This window comes from Haemaphysalis longicornis, unplaced genomic scaffold, assembly GCF_048455015.1.
Source record: "Haemaphysalis longicornis isolate Haplotype H1 unplaced genomic scaffold, Haemaphysalis longicornis Haplotype H1 scaffold_81, whole genome shotgun sequence".
Taxonomy (NCBI): Eukaryota; Metazoa; Arthropoda; class Arachnida; order Ixodida; family Ixodidae; genus Haemaphysalis; species Haemaphysalis longicornis.
Genome location: NW_027526449.1, coordinates 1,210,031 through 1,227,611, shown reverse-complemented (window position 1 = coordinate 1,227,611; position 17,581 = coordinate 1,210,031). Strand labels below are relative to the sequence as shown.

At 44.4% G+C, this 17,581-nt stretch overlaps 1 protein-coding gene across 1 annotated transcript in view; it reads right to left on the bottom strand.

Moving 5' to 3' along the window:
* Nucleotides 1–639: 639 nt before the first annotated feature.
* LOC144150945 (uncharacterized) overlaps nt 640–17,581 on the bottom strand; it is a gene marked incomplete at its 3' end in the record, with an annotated part of 32,815 nt that continues 15,873 nt past the window's right edge. Inside the window, exons 4-9 of the mRNA XM_077682252.1 lie at nt 17,216–17,347; nt 12,506–12,682; nt 10,915–11,046; nt 5,455–5,592; nt 4,501–4,596; nt 640–813 (exon numbers count right to left, since the gene is read on the bottom strand). Coding sequence (XP_077538378.1) covers nt 640–813; nt 4,501–4,596; nt 5,455–5,592; nt 10,915–11,046; nt 12,506–12,682; nt 17,216–17,347 — 849 coding nt within the window. The remainder of the gene's footprint in view (nt 814–4,500; nt 4,597–5,454; nt 5,593–10,914; nt 11,047–12,505; nt 12,683–17,215; nt 17,348–17,581) is intronic.

Genomic DNA, 17,581 nt, shown 5'->3' with positions numbered 1-17,581 from the left:
GCTGAAGCAGGCTTTCGTACCTAGTAGCAGGTGTGCGTATTGACGGCGGCTTTGTCATGCAATGAATGAGTTTGCCTTTGGATGACTTAAGGCAAGCTTTGAAACATTTCAGTAATAATAAATGACTTAGTGGAACGTTCCTTCTTTCATCGTTTTTTGGTCGCTCGAAATACTGTCAGGAGACTAAGGAACCTTTCACCAAGGACAACCATTTTATCTAAATGGTTAGGTTGTCAAAATCGTTCGTCGTTGTTATCATTGTCATCATAGTAAGTTTAGCATACAAAATCATATACCATACTTTTTAAGTTTATATTGACATTTTCAGGAGCAGGTGACTTCACTATAATTTTTGAATAGAGTAATTGCGAACTCTTTTTTCAGTAAGACAGACCAAGGGCGCTTTTCATGACCTGAGTTTGCTTCAAGAAGCAGTAGTCTGATTGCGACACAATGTGCACCATTTGTACGAGTTGTCCCTGAAAAACTACTTTTAGGAATAGTAAACGCAGATGTGCTCACAATGACTCTAGACAAAATGTATTGAAGAGCGCTGGCTAAAACTGCATTCACCACCTAAATACCAGCTGCGAGAAAACTTGTTGCATATCCACTCACGGTTTCACAGTAGTCCCTTACCTTCAAGGCTACCACCTGAAGAGCCACCTGAAATACCGCCAGTCATGCCTCCTTCTGTATCGGGGGCCCCTGGCATTCCACCAAGAATGGAGCCTCCATTTCCCCTTGGGCCTCCAGGGCGCGTAAAGCCATCTTCGCTTTCTCTTATGTGATCGTTCATTTCCCGTTCAAATTCTAGAAGATGCACAAACGGGAGAGAGGCACTGTAAACTTGCAGCATTCTGTATGATGTGGCGCCAAAAAGCCCTGTGAACGCTTTCCACGGCTGTGACAACGGTCAATAAACTTAATTCGAAAGCGTTATTTTGGAATGCAGGCACAACAAGCAAAACAAAAGAGCAGACTGCGTTCTTTGACCGGCAGAGTTATCAAACAAAGGTTTTCTTTCGCCGAAAGGTAAGTACGATTCTACGCTATCGGTTATAAACTAAGAAGTACAGATGCCGAACAAAAGGCTCCATTGCGATCGAGAATATTGTGTGCCGGTTCGTCGCTCAACAGAGCACGTTGCCCCCAGAAAGAGCCAACGTGTTGGAACTTTCTGCCACTATTTACTTCACCTTGCTCATTGGGAACGCCTGCCTGCGTTTCTCTAGACGGCGCAGTGGGGCACGTTCTGCAGCGTTTTGTATTTTTTCTATCATTAAAAGGGTGGGGCTAGGCGCAGAGAACTATTTTGATGGCGTTCTAGGTGAGGAACTTGAAGTAGCATAATTATTCCTATCAGTTATTAAAGGTGTATTGGGAACTGAGCGACGAGAAAAAAAAGCATCAGGGAAATCCGCAATAGCTTGTGTTGTTCTATGCCTGTAAAAGAAGTGCTCACAAGTGAAGCCAATCGAGACCTTCCTGAGCTTTTTGTTTAAATCACTGCGGTTTCCCGTTAGTGAAAAGAGCAATGAAGTATTTTATTACTTTATTTACTTTTGTTTCTGTCACTATTCTGTGGTTCTACAGAAGCAATCACTGTTTCTCTACCTACTGTATGGTTCGTATTGTGAGTGTGAGGCGGGTAAATATTTAAATGCAAGGCTCATTGTGGAATTCCAAAGAAAAAGTTTCCATCGCATTCCTTTCCCTCGAAAACTTGAGGAACAGCCCTCTGCGAATGCTTCTATCCGGCTCAAGAATGCGTCAGATGCGTATTTCCGCATGTCGTTTCGGAGACGCATTCGCGCTGTGAAACAGTTATTTGCAGTCTTGCCGCCTCAGAAATTACCTTTGCTTGTTTAGATTCCCTTTGGCATCCTGAACCTCCTTTCGCTGTTCACCAGTGTCGGTCCACCGAAGCTTTGGCGGTTTGAGGTGTTAGTGATGTGACGTCAGGTCTAAGTTTCTAAACCTCAAAATGGAAAGTTAGTCCTAACGACTTGTGGCTGACAGCCTGCTGGCATGCAGAGCAACACCATTCTTGTCGAGACGCATTCTTTCTTGTAGTCTTGGTTTTTCAATCCGCCTTAACCATGTCGAAATATAGCAATTGGATATACGCCGCGTCGAGAGAAGACAACGGCGAAACGGGAGACGCAGGGCATGTGGCACCAAGGTCATTCCCCCGACTACGGGGCCGTAGGCTCGAGACCACAGACCGAGCTCGCGCCGGCCGCTCGCCAATCGGAAGCTGCCGGCGACAGCAGCCGAAGGCAAAGGCGGTCCAGTGGAAAAAATAAAAAAAAAGAGAGTCCGATGGTGGGGTGTGACTGGGATACACGGCGGTCGGGCGACTTGACCCGTGCTGTGCTCAAAGAGGTCCTCCACAAGCGCAACCTGTAGGAACTCTCCCCCGCAACCGACACGAGTGGCTTACGAGTGCTGACGGCAACCCCCCAGGAGAGCTGTGTTCGCTACTATACGACGGGAGATCCATGCGCGCTCTACCACTGCGGCCACGACAGGTCACCTGGACCTTTCAACAACGCAACACTACGACTGTGCCTCCGGGAGTTGGGGTAAGAATTTCCCGATCCAGCAGCAAACACCTACTGCGCCCTTTTCCGTCACTTCCGTACTGTGACCGTTTGCCACCTGTTCGAACTCTTGACGGTTTTCCATATCGCTCTGCGGCAGTTCCAGATTTTTGTTTAGTTGCCCATTGTTCTTTTGTTTCTTTAGCTTATTTTGTGTAGTTGGTTTGGGTTTTGGTGTAACATAAACGCATTTTCTCGTTCACTCAGTTTCTTCTAATAATTATTGTCCCGAACCTGACATCCCGCAACGGGAAGCGTTCCGTTTTTTCACTTCACCCACGATCAGTCATCATCATCGTCAGTGAAAGCTGGCTTTGGTGCAGGGCGTATTGACGTCTAACGGCGTCACGGCGGGCAATATATTTTCAATTTATCATCACCCCATGGCAAATTCCAAGTCTACCGCACTTCATCTATCACACTGCTTCGCAGTGTCTTTGCGGTAACGGGAGTGTTTGAATTGTTTTCTTTTAACGTTTTCTTTAAAAATATTTACTTTTTCGTGCTTTTCGGTACTTTACACAGGTCAAACCTTCTCGTCAGTGTCATTAGCTAGCGTAAACGAGGCACCAAGGATAAGATTCTGACCAAAGCTGCTCCATTGATTCAATATTTCACCAAAACCGATAAAATGTTTTCAAATGCGACTCACCCTAATAAATGCAGGAAAACGGAAACCGGGCCTCTATTTGATTCTGGCCTAACATACTGATAGATGCAAAAGTTGGCAGCTGTGTCAGAGACATATTTGTAATGCCTACACGAATGATTTATTTACCGTGTTTCTGTTATTACAATGAAAGCTTGCTAACTCAAACCTAAATAATTTAAATTTATGGACACTTCGAACTTTGCGATTTGGTCCCGCAAAAGCTCCGTAAAAGTATGAGTATAAAAAACCCGTTAATTCTAATGCGAGCGGCGTCCGCCACAGGTAATTCCAACTACGCGACACTGTGCCGCAAACATGGGGCCTGGCCCCGGCCTGTGGGACACACCTTTGGGCTACACACGATGCGGCGTCACCTCCGGAAGGCAGAGAAAAACGTACAGAACGTTTTAATAGGGTAACAGCATATTTAAAGTTATAATCTTAAACGTTTTCAGAAGCGTTTCTTTTGCGGGGTACGTCCACGTGGACTCGAATTCAGAGTGAGGGGCGGGCTGACGGGGCCGTCATTTCTGCGGTGGAAAGCGTGGAAACTGTCGCTTCCAGTGGCTGCAGATATATGGGCGCGCAAAGCACCAGTGCGGCCATCGCTGGGAATGAGAGACCGGGTGGAATGCCGGCCATATCTCCTCCAGTTGTGGGGTGTACACGAAAAGGAACCCTTGCGGTACATTCGGTAGTTACAGCAAAAGTGTTGGTTTTCGCCTTCGAAGGAAAATCGAGTCTTCAATCCCTAATTTTTCCTAGCATTCAGTTGTTGGCTTGCGCTAGTGCTCCCCAATTGCGCTGTTCGGCTTTTGTTTTTGTCTCCGTTATTTGGAACTTTCAATAATGTGAACCCTTGCAGATTGATTTATCGAGCTTTTGCTGTGCTAGGTGGCATTGCCGAATGCGCAGTGGGACTGCGTGACGTTGAGGCTTTCTGAAGGTTTACCTCAACGCACATATGTCCCATATGTCCCACTTCCCAGTCAGTGATTATGGCCTAAGGTGCTTGTTGCTTGTTTACCTGTATTCCTACCGTTTGCTTTACCAAGGTTATTTTTGGAGGCGAGTAATGTTAATAGGGTTACATTGGGTGTTCTGTCAAGGATATCAAAATACGAAGCCTACGCGGTATCCTTCGCTCGGAATGTTCGAATAAGTACGGTACATTCAGCTAGTGAGATTTTCGGTTAACCTGTTAAAGAAGTCAATGCCCATGGGTATAATTCAATGGTGTACCTTTAAAGTCCGGGTCTGTTAATAGGTCCGGCTGGTTTCCAGAGCCTGCACGACCACCTTCAGATGTAGAGCCACCTGGTCTTCCCACTTCGCCACCTGGGCACCGAAGGCCAGAACAAATGCAGACGGCACAAGATTGGGGTTAACCACGAGGACATTACGCAAAAGGGATTAGGCACGTAAAAATCGTAGAAAGGGTGCGTATTTTGTAACAGCGTTAGCACATTTGCAAACGTGTCTATAAGGATGTCGTTTTCGAGTACCAAACAATGCAGAAGTAACCAAATGCATGCCGCGCGAGGCTTTCATCGAAGCAAAGACTCTTTCTCTCTCTCTCTGTTTCTCCCTTTGACATACAAGTATAATGTCCCCCGCACGTTGTAACAAAAGACCTAAGATTTACTATTACCTTATCCAATGGCCTGGCCATTATCAAAGTACGAGAGAAATGAGTTTTCAGCGTAGGTCCAGTGTACATTGTGTAATCTTTTTTTTTTTTTTGCTGTGTGTCTCCCATCTCCTTTACTCCATTTTCCACGATCTTTGCGAGCTTGTTTTGTTTTGAGAGTACATATACATCCCTTCTTTATTGGTTTTTTACTTCATACAGCTACACAACCTTAACGCAGCGAACGCTCCACCAACGCCGAATCCCCGTTATATAATGTGCATGAATGCACCGTTTCTGAAGGTGGTGGAACGTAATCATGGTCAGCCTCAGAATACTTAACGAGTTCTTAAACGCCACACTACGACTTTTCTAAGCCATGAGCCTTACAACGGGCATGTGAACGAAGTGGCAGTATTATAGACAATACCATCAGTTGAGTAGCTCCAGCTAATAAGTTCGAAGTTGCAACACGTTTACTCTTAAAATAATCTGCACGGTTGCTGCAACATTGTTAGAAATACCCACAAACGCTGTTAGAAATAACCACAAATACCCAAACTAACCTTCGTTCATACCAGGGATTCGGCCGCCCGGGAAGCCAGCACCTGAGGAGGGTCTACTTGGTTGCACCGAAATACCGGGGCCGCCCCTTCCATTCACGTTACCGTCAGGAATACCCTCACCACCACCAGCTCCGGCACCTAGATTATAGGTTAAGACAAACTGTTGGCTAAGCGCGTTGAAATATGTTACACTGGTATTATCTATTTTATTTTTCATACCATTGTCGATCTGAACCAACAGCTCCCAAACGGGGTAGAGGAATAAAGAATATATTATTAACCTCCGTGAACTTGGGCGGACTTGCTGGAAATAAATTTTTATTAACTCCTGGAATCCCAACTTCCGTGCGTTATAATTGCTGCTGTGGCATTCTGATCATCGGTTACTGGTACGCCATCAAGGCCCACTGCAATAAAAGGTTTCTGTGCCCACATTTGACCCAAATAGGTTGTTTAAGTTCTAAAAATCGCAATTGTTTTCTTTTAAGCCGAATGTCCGCCAAGCGCAGTAACTGCAAGCGTTCAAAGTATCTGTAGCACACGACGTTTGCACATTGCAGAGAGTCGCCGAAAGAAGTTTCTAGTAGTCTGTTTCGGAGAAGAGGAACCTGCCCCGTGGAGCTCGCGCTTTTCCAGCGAATGACACGGCACACTGTCCTGTGCGGGGATGCCTTCCCCGTGGATTTTTTCTGCTACAGCGCCGCGCTGTACCGCCATCGGCATGTCATGTTTTTAAACTAGCAGCAGCGGTAGCAATATCCGCAAATTTTGAATGCAATAAAAGGGATAAAAGCTGACATAGTACTCAGATTCGCGATGCTTCTGGTGTTTGATATACTGTTCTAATTTGAAACTATTATTTTACGAACAAAAATAGCACGAAGCATGCACTGGCCTGTAAATTTCTCACTCTTAATAAATCGGCTAGAGAAAGCAAAAATCATCTATAAATGATTTTCCGCTTGTAATTCCGCGTGCAATACTTGCTGTATTCGCACTGCCCGAACGCCATGTCCATCCCTCATACATGTCGAAAAGTTTGATGATGTAACTAGAGTTGTTCTACACGATGGTGCTAAATTTGTGCAACCTATTTGTTATTTGCTAAATGAACCTAAGCCAGCCTTGCTAGTAGTAGCAAATATATCCACACTAACATCCCAAGTCATCTTCGCGAAGCGCGAAAACTAACGAAACGGCCCCTAAAAGATACAATATAATATTTTATTTATTTATTTATTTATTTATTTGTAGATACTGCGATCTCGTAACGAGACCTTAGCAGGCTGGGTTACATCTTTGTAACGAGTACATAACATGACACAAAGTTATACAGAAACATAGTCGATGGCAGGTAATAGAAACAAAAGACAAGAACAACAATCAAAGCAAGTGCGACTCGAATAAAGATAATGAACTTAGTGAAACAACATCATTCGCCAGGTCATTCCAATCTACAATGGTACGTGTGAAAACAGAATACTTAAAACAGTTATTTCGTGGAACAAGTGGTGTAATCATAAGGGAGTGCCGTTTTCTGGTAGCATAACCAGAAATAAATTGTGCACTTTTGAAAAATCATATATCCAGTTTACTTGAATCTAAAATTTTATGGACTGCGCGTGTGGCCTGATGCAAGCTCCAAACCGCGATAGATAACTTTTTTTACATTTTAGTGCATCAACTTGCTTTGGCAGCGAACATGTGGTTTTAAATCAATTTTTTGCTTCAATCCTCAATGCGCAGCGAGGGCAAAGTTACTAAGGAAATATTCACATTGCTGTTTAAACGTAAATACACAGCAAGAACAGCTTAAAATTGATAGGCACCTGTCCGCGCTTGGTTTTCATAAAAACATGGAGACTGTAGTCCAGGGGCCACCTAACCAAAGCTACGTTTTGATATCGTATGCAAGCAAGCAGCCTTCTAACTAAGCACCTGGCCCAAGATTTCCTGCGTCGGCAAGTATTGTGATGCACACGGTCCACTTCTTTTTGGTTCATAGCAACCCGATGTCGGAACATCGCCTAGCTCGCTTATAGTCAGCAAATGTTGGCTGAAGTTCGTCTGTGGAAATATCAGCAGGAAACGCGACGCTACTATCCGCCTTTTTAAAGCGGCCCTTAAAAGGGTGGAAAAGTCTATAAGGCTTCGAACTTTCACCCACTCCTTGCACCTCAAAGCGCTGTGGAAGCTACGAGCGGATAAGCTCGAGCAAAACAACGAAGAGGCACTTGTCAGGGCGCTTGCGCTGCGAGCTACGCGCAGCCATTGGCTCCGCTCAGAGGTTCGTCTGGATTTCTTATTTTGAGCACCCGCCGCGCATACTCCGCCTGCTACTGGCTACGTGGCACTGCCTTTCGCGTCGGCCGCTATAGCTATGGCACGTCAGTTTTTGCAAAAAAGACTTAGCATCGCCACAGTTATTCGGTCCCCGCCTTATGAAGCCGTGCCAATGACGATCGCCAGCATAGTCTTTCACTGCACTATTATCCCCTCTCATGAATTTGCAACCTGATTTCCAACAATAGTCCGGATCTGGCGCTGCGCTACGCTACGTCAATATTCGGGAGCCACTTACGTCTCCCGCGTTTTGGTTTGAAACGCAGTGATTTGTAGTTAGAAATCTTTTTACGTGTACCGCTGATGACATTAATTGTACGTCGGCGAAAATGTTAGTGCAGATGGCTTTAGAGATCGCAGGGACGATTGTTCTTACAGAATTTATATTGTCAGTACAACGGGGAGAGAAAAACATTTCCCACGGTTTCGAATTTGTTTTTGAGCAAAACACCCGTATTATTGTGAACTAAGTGCTTTGATACGTTTGTTTACAAAGCATCCGTTCGGGGTATGTAGGAATACTGCAGCACTGCGAGTTATCAGACACTCGAAAGGGCGTCAGCGCTGATTGCTTGCCTGATTAATTTATTGTATGTTTTAATGCGCCGACGCCACGCAGGCGATGAGGTGGGTGCACCGTAGTGGAGGAAAGCAAACACGCGGCTGTTTTTGCTTTGCGCCTCTATCAGAAAAGCAGCCACCGTGACAGGGAATTTAACCCGTGCCCTCGTGCTCAGCAGCACAACGCCTTAGCCACTGAGCCAGCGCTGGGAGTGGTTTTCAGCACTGGCCGGGAAGCTTAAGAGCATAGATGACATCGAATGTCTTTATACGATACCAATAGCACAAGACGTTGTACTACTGACCCCTGTAATCTGTCGAATGTGATTTTAACCTATAGCATAGCATATTAATGTTTCTTTTGCTCATTTTACATAGACTCAAAGTAAAGGCATGAGATGGCGTCCTTAATCTTCCCGCGCTTTCAAGTAGTAAGATAAAATACCGAGCGCACATAAGCGTCCGCCCCGTGAGGAGCGTCCGGCGTAGGCAAGCTCGACTTTGGAGAACACTCTACCCAGCTTCGGTGGCGTGATCTCTTCCGTGCTGTACTCCTCGACAATTCACGTGCGTTCGCTTCTTATGGGAGGAGCAGAGACGCCTAATTCGCGAATGCGTTTGCCGCGAGTTGTATCGCGTGCTGACGCTGTCTACTTTGCGAGAGATGTGGAAGATCGCGGACAAAACTATTTTGGCCTGCCAGTCATGCAGAACTTTGTGCGGCAAGTTCGGAAATCCATGAGAGGTACGACAGCCGGGTATCGACGAAGGAAGAGGGGATACCAGGTCGTCGTTTCTGCAGCCTTGAACCATTAGTGCTAGCTACGCTAGTTTTTTTTCTCTAAGGGTATGTGTTCATTCGGCTGTGAGCACGTCATTGTCCATATTTTACAAATAACTGTTCGACATGGCGTTACTGAGGATTAGACAAATACCTAGAGTTCGGTTTCTCTCCTAATTATCATCCATTCCGATACGATAAGATAGTTGGTTTAAGAAGACACCTGACGGCTACATTGATGATTTGCTTTCTCGGGCACAAAAGCAAGTAGAAAACACAATTGATTATGCATACCAATCGCGTTCACGTGGCTTGACCGTGTCAACGGAGCTTCCTATAATGGAGATGGTTTACCTTTGTTGCAATATATTTGTAATTCTCCATTTTGTATCTCTGGTGATAGCAAGAAAAACATGTTGGTCTTAACATTTATAACCTCATTCATGCAAATGTAGAAACTAAAAGGGCAACCACTTCTTTTTGGTTTGCTCTTGATAAACCACCAAGATGAATACATTTACTTCTTTAAAACCAAGCTGCAGTTTATTTATTTAAATAACGCATTTTGGTTACACATACCTAGGCCTCTACCGAACAAATGTTGACTCTATTCGGGGCTTAGGTTACTAAAGTAAATAACACCATTTCGGTCATTTTAAAAACCTTGGGTTCTTGCACAGAACGCAGGCGTTAGTAGAAAAAACTGCGCCGTTAATACTTGTGTGACTAAGAAGAGAAAACAATACAGTAATATAATCTCCAATACCATTTTGAGGGCACCAAGACTACCTTTTTAGACGTGTGCTCTTTGCGAGACCACAGAGGCAATAATAACCTACGACAGTGGTTCTCAGCCATGACTGCCCCAGGGACCCCTTTTGGGCTTGCAAAAGCGATGGGGGACCCCCCGATAGAGCATATGTTAATCGGTGTCCATGATGCCAAACAATTTGCACTTGCAGTTTATGTCACCCACACACTTATCCAATGCCCGGCTTTTCTGCTTGACGTTAATGAAGATGCGCGTCATAATGTTAAACAATTTGCTCTTGAATTCAAAAGTCTTCCAAGCACCTATATGTTGCCTGTTTTTTCCTTCTCACAGCTGGCGTGAAGTGAAAAAAGCAGATGTTAAAATATGTGCACGTGGTGAAGCTAAATGTGTGATGCGGCGAAGCCACCTTTTTGCAGTGCAAGCAAGTGCTGGCAAAATCGAGAAAAGAAGGGTTGGGGAAAAAGTGAAAAAAGGTTTTGAGGGAGGCCTCGCGGACCCCTGAAATGCTCTTGCGGACCTCCTGGGGTCTGTGGACCCCCATTTGAGAGCCACTGACCTACGAGATAGTTTCGCACCGTTTTAACAAGCAAACTAAAACCAACCTCCGATTACACCTCTCGGCGGCCCCTCTATCGTGCCGCCACCATTTACACGACCTGAAGAAAATGAACATGCCCACGCCGAACCTGTTGCCAATGGAAACATCATGGCGTTAGAGATTTTGTAATGTTAGCTGCGTTCAGTTTTCTTCTATCATGTGTAAGACGAATGTTAAATAATATAATATATTTTTACGCGTCAAAGGTAGTATTTTTTGCATCTGATGGTGTTTTAAGTTCTGTACGCTGTCTCCTATTAGGCTGGGGGTCTTCTACTACAAGTGTCTGTCACTTACAGACGGAAGCTTCAACAATTCTTAGAGAACTAAATTCAAGCTAAAAGTTTAATCTTGGCAGTTGCCACTTCAATCCACCAGTTCTATAACGATTTCGCGGCGCACCTGTGGGCATGCCTCCTGCAGGGCCAGGGCCCGGAGCTGGTCCTTCAGGTGATGGTAAAGCACCGCTTTCACCTGGGGCTCCACCAGGCAGAGATGCTTCCCCTCCTACTCCTCCTCCACCTCTGTTCGGCACTATTTGAATGAAAAAGGCTTATACATGCTGTAGAGAAAGCAGCCATTTGTTAGAAAAATATTTGAACTTTTTTAAGTGTATCACTGTAGTAAAATGTGGGCAGTAAAGTGATAAAGGACGTCCCGCATCTCCTATTTGTAACAAAGAAGGCGGGGGGGGGGTTAACGTGCCATTGATGTTTGATGGCAAGCGCAATCTGCCGCTGCCAATGATCAACTGTGTAGGGAATCGTCAATTAATTCAGATAAATTAATGAACGTAGTTGTTGAAGCTGGGCGGATGCTTTAAGAATGACTCAACAGAAACGGAGCAGACAATGCAATGCCGACAGGTCACAAAGAAAATAGATTCATTCAAGTAAAAGATTTATTCGGGGTGAAAGTTTCAATTTTTTTTTAAACAGAAACAAAGTCCTGAACGATTTCTGGAAACATCTGAAAGGCTAAAGTTGGCCAAGAACAAGAAAAGTAAATATGCGGCGCAAGTCTTTCATTGGAGCTATTTTATGTCCAGATTTGATATAGCTACTTTCTGGTTGTAATAGTTCTCTGAAATTATATTTTCACCAAACATACCTTCATTATCAAGTTTTCAAGGTACGTCTCTCACCAGATGTAAACATGCAGTAATTAGTTGTGATCAACCTAACGCTAAATTTTTCAGCATATATACGATTCACTTTTCAAACAGGTGTTCTGGTTTCCTACGAAAGTACTTAGTTGAGATGGTGGTTCACTAAAAATGTATTTATATATGATACAATATTGCCGGTCTGACCACCAAAAATGTGATGACGGGTCGAATTTTTACAAAATCACGCGCAAATAACGTCGCCTGTTGTCCTGCTGTTAGAATTTATCAAGAGGGAACCACAATTGTTACAAAAGTGTCCAATACAAATGTAGATTGATGTAAAAGCAGAATACAAATAGAACACAAATATATCTCCTTGTGTCTGGGAATGTGGACACATAGGTTAACCACATTTTTGTTCATGGCAGAACGCATCAGAAATTGCTTACAAATTTTTTACAAAAGCATCTGTCTTCAGATGGCCATCGCTGAATGTTTATAGGTGACAATAACAGGCTATCGAACTAAGTAATTCTGCAAAAAAGCAGGGCTTAAGCACACTTCAACGGGAGAGTTCACGCTGCACGTTGAAGCTCGATTCCCTATCTTCCTGTCCGCTTAAGTCTTCTGGCTCCAATAATAGTTTGTGCGACCAAATTTGCTTAGATTTTCGCCTATTATATTATCGTAGTAACTGGTTATTCATTTTAACAGATTGGAGAACATCAAAAATACATATGTATCTCATGTATCTCGCGCCTGCTGCCATTAAAATCTCACACGTACGGAGTACTTACTCCTAAGTAATACATTGTGCCCACTATATTGACGAAACTAATAGAGACCGCAATCCTAGGTACACATCCAAATGCGGTTTTTACCAACCTGGGCCGCCAATGCTTGGTTGCACGCCGGCTGGCCCTACAGCCCCACCTGGACCAGCCGGCATTGGTCCTGGTTCTGCTCCCGCAGCCGCAGGGCCAGGGCCTACGCCGGAGCTGAGACCACGTAAGCGTCCACCAGAGGGCCCTCTTCCGCGAAAGCCGCCGCCGTATTCAAATCCTGGAGAGTGCGCGTACCAAAGGTGCACAAAGCTGAGGCATTCGGCGAAACATTTTTGCAAGTTCGGCGGCAGCTTGAAGAAAGAATTGTTTTTGTTAAAGATAACGAAAATATTGGGTAAACTGTTTCCGGACTACGGTGGACAGGGTTCATAGTAGCCGTTGGGTATACGTCCACGGTCGTAGTATTGTTTCGCTGGCGTAGCTTGTTCGGACAAAAGTGACTTATATAATTATTTCAAGCTGCAGAAAGCTCCATTCCCTCCAACACATATGCTCATATATTTGTATTCGGTTATAAGCTCTATACGTGCATAAAACGCACCATAACGCACGGCGCCGTTAAAAACTACACTTCCAAAATGTGTATTGCGTTTAGTTAGAAATGGACGTTTGTATACATGTAGTTAGCTGTTAGCAGAAGGTACCCTCCGTGGTGGTTCAGAGGCTAAGGCGTTGTTCTGCTGTGCCCGAAGACGCGGGTTCGGTTCCTGGCCACGGCGGCCGCTTTTCTGATGAAGGCCAAGAACAAAAGCGGCCGTGTGTTCCACATTTAAGCGTACGTTAAATATCCCCAGGTGGTCAAAATTAATCCGGAGCCCTTCCCTGCTGCGCGCTCATCACTTGTGAAGCGTCGGTGTGTTGAACCCCATTATTGAATCAATCAATCAATCAATCAATCAATCAATCAATCAATCAATCAATCAATCAATCAATCAATCAATCAATCAATCAATCAATCAATCAATCAATCAATCAATCAACCAATCAATCAATCAATCAATCAATCAATCAATCAATCAATCAATCAATGGTGCAAAAATCAGCAAATAGATCAAGAACGCTTAGCGCAAACTCTAGCACCCCTGGAAGCGCACAATTTTATGTTTGTGTCTGTGCATTTCTTAGGCGATTTTATGAGTAAATGTATCAAACAATAGTCGCTCGAAATGCGCAAAGTTAAACTTTTGGAAGTTTTTGCCCCACATCTGCCACACATTAACTAACGGATAAACCGGAGACCAACTGAGATCTCTGTCGGTTTTATGCCCTTTGAAACTTTTTGTGTTCATTTTTTTATAGGACTAAGCTTACGGGACTTCAATTATCTTTTCTTCATTCCCTACGTAATTACTATTTGGGATGTGACAACTTCACCAGGTATCGAACGTTTGTGTGAACATATCGCTTCTACGCTCAGTTATAAGAGAATGCAATTCAACACTATTTGAAGAAACATACCCTGAAAATCTTTGCATAACTTCTAAAATATCCCCCTTTCTCAAGCTATGCTATAGATAGAGGTAGAGAGAAACTTTATGAAAACAAGCGATGCTAGCTGAGCCGTTGTGAGTTAGGCGATAGTGAGTCAACAGAAGTGGGGACTGTGGCTGTCGGCGAGGAGAAAATGTCATCAGAAGCTCTGGATTCTACACCTAAACTGTGTAGCAGGTAATTAGACAAAACAAATCAGGAAACACAAGTAACGAAACACGGCTACATTCCTACGGTTAGTTGTCTGTTATACACGTTTCAGCTTTTCGAAAGCCTTCCATCAACTGCATTCAAAATTTACAAAGGTAGCAGAACTTACAGAATCCTAAAAAAGGAGCAGTTCGTTTTCTTATTCGCGTGGTTCAAAAAAAGACACGATTCTGACGCGGTCAGCATTAGGGTGAAATTAAAACTAATGTGGGCACCTTGCATTCTCTGAGACAATGAACTGAAATCTAAAGGAATCCTGGATGTGGTTTGTTTAGTGCTAATGCATACGACCCGGAAGCGTAACTACGCGGTGCAGAAATTCAATTTATCGGGGACAACTCATGAGACGCCTAGGTTTCGAATTTACTCATTGACGTATCAATGGATATGAAACAGGGTCAATCAGAGTGTCTTGTTACGTCAGTTGCCTTTATATTTCGCGGAGTTCTACTTTTGGGGAAAAAAAATACAAAAATTCGAAACTAAGAACAATGTCCTGCTATTTTGTGAAAGCTGTATAGCCTCATTCTAAGTACCATGTTTTCGACGTGACAACCGTTTACGTTCAGAAACGGTTTTCCACGATCTCGTGAAACAAGAGGAAAAAAGCAGTAGAGACTCGCTGGTTACGTAACCCACCTTTATCAAGTAAGCACGAATCCCCACAAACTTCCAGTAACCCTTCGTTCAGCATTTCATGGCATTATTCGCCGTGGCCCAGATATCCCTATGCACACACCAGTGACCCGATGAGGGTCTCTTGGTTCTCTTATGAGCTAACAGTGTCCGGCGTTACCCACAACTGGACCACAATATCCAAGAAAAGCCGCCCGCATCTTCCCACGGGGGGAACTCGAGTAAATGCGTCGCATCTACTCGAGTCAAGCAAAGCGTCACGTCAAGCGTAAGCCAAGCAAAGACGCCCTTGACTGAATTCCGAACGCGCGCTCCGCCGCTTATATACGTTGAGGGGACTGCGTAAGCCGGTCCCAGTCGACGACGTTGGCGTACTTGTAAAGCGGCGTGGACTCTAGGTGTTTGAGCCAACCGCGGATGTTGCTTGGCCGGAGAACGGCACACAGGTTATATGCGCAGCGTGCACGAAGGAGAGGAAACCGCGGAAGAGAGAGTACTGCACATGCGCCGGCCCAAGCGCGTCTGCCGCGGCTATGACGCAACACAATCCAACACAATCCACTTTAATCCAATCCAATCCAATCCAAATCCAATCCAATCCAAGCCAAGCCAAGCCAAGCCAAGCCAAGACAATCCAATCCAATCCAAGCCAATTCAATCGAATCCAATCCAATGCCCCTCGCGAGAGAGTGTTCGAATCCAATCCAATGCCCCTCGCGAGAGAGTGTTCGCTTTCGCCTCGACTCGACGCGCATGCGCAGTGAGCGTGCGGACTACGGACGCCAACGCGGGTGACATCGTGAGTTACTGAAATGCTCTGCATTTAAAAGAGAGGAGGCTGAGAAGGGACGGAAAACAAGACAAAAAATTGGCAGCATATCTGCTCCCTTCGTCGCAAATGTCGACAAAGGACGATAGTCTTTGCCGACATTTGCCAAGTAAATTCCTCCATTTGGTTTTCCGCTCACCTTTCATCCTGTTCCTCTTTCGTCGTGCTCCTCTCAAGGGAAACTGGCTAACGTTTGGCTCAAGTAGATTTAAATTTACCGCGTTCCACTCCTCCAGGCCGGGTGCCTGGATGCCAGCGCTGTCGTACGGCGGAGACGCGAGTGAGTTGAGGCGCCCTACTTCAATAGCACCGCGTTTCCCTAGTCTACGTGCATTCTAAGCAGAACGTGGAGCCTATCTAGTGGAACCGTTCGTAACTGTTGCAGCTTGATTTTTCAAAATGCCGCCAGAAGCTATAATGGCGCGGGCGACAGCAGGCGACAGCAAAGTGAATTTTTTTCTCCAGTGGATGCAGTATTTCATTTCGCAAAAATCAAGCATTATAATTTTTTATAAAAGAATACTGCAAATATTACATATCTATTCTTTTCTATTCTTATATTTGCGTAATGTCTTGTTCTTCTTCAAGAATGGTGACACATGAATATTACACCGGACTTAGACGGGCAGATTTAGCTGTGACTATATAAGCCTATAGCGGAGGCCTTTTTTTACTTTGGCCGGGTGGCTGACTCGGGTCACAGACAGATAGACAAACAGACTTACAGACAGACCAAAATATCTCGGTTTAAGGGAGGGAGAGAAGATTAGGGGAGAGAGTGTGCAGAAGAGAGAGGGGGACATAGGGAGAAACGGAACGAGGAAGACAAGTACGGTAAGTGGTAAGGGAAATTAATATGGGAGGAAGCAGGCGAAAATGAAAAATTAAGGAAGAAAAGCAATAGAGGCGCGGCCTGAGATAGTGAAAAGATAGGAGAGCAGAGAAACAGGACGGAGGAGAATAAATGGTAAATGAAATTTTATTAATCACGGAATGAAGAGGGTAAACGGAGAATAGAAATGGAAAGGCAGGGGAAGGGAAGCGCGAGGACAAAAACAGGCGAACGGGAGGAGTGGGAATAGATGTGAAGGGTGTCGAAGAAGACAAGGGGAAGCGGGGTTGGCATTACGTGGCAAACGTTGCAGAAACTTTAACGACGCCAGTTGCAACGAAGCAATCAGTCAGGCAGCCAGTTTCCATCTTCCTATGTTTTCCACTGCATTTATTACTCTCACAAGTAATTATCGCCTGCAGGGACTGCCGGTTCAAAATGTCATAAGTGAAGTATCTATTCTTAAATGTTGTAGTACAAAAAATTCATTAGTAAATTCGGGATTTTTTAAGCTCCAGACAGAAATCGTACTCACGTACGCATGAGGTGATTTGTTCAGAAGCAGACTTTCCGACAAAGAATGCCTATTATTTACGGTTCTCTTTTACTACCTCCTCAAGCATTAAAAAATGAACGATGTAAATTTAGCTCTGTTGAATATACTTGAGAACAATATTCCAAACATATCGAGTTGAAACTAATTATATCTGGTAGCAATTTATGGTTATCTTAGTATTTTCGGTCCTACAAACCTGAAAAAATATTTGCTCCAGGGCCGCCAGGGCTAAATGGTGAGGGTCCCGCAAAATCGCCACCCAAGTCGCTCGGCGCCGGTCCCATGCCTGGTCTTCCAATTCCAGGTCTTTCACTTGGTTGAGCAGGGCCTAGAATAAATTAATTGTAGAATATTTTAGTCTCTAATTTTGATTGCATTTTACCAATGCGACGTCTGAGAACACAGATTTTTTTGAGTATTTTAGGCACAGACAATTAGCATTTTTAAAGGAACACATTTAGCATTGCTCGAGATATATGCCCATAAAAATTTTACCTTCCTGGACATTAAATATTAAAAAACAGCTAGTTCATGAAAATCTGCCTGTGCTTAAGGAAGAGGT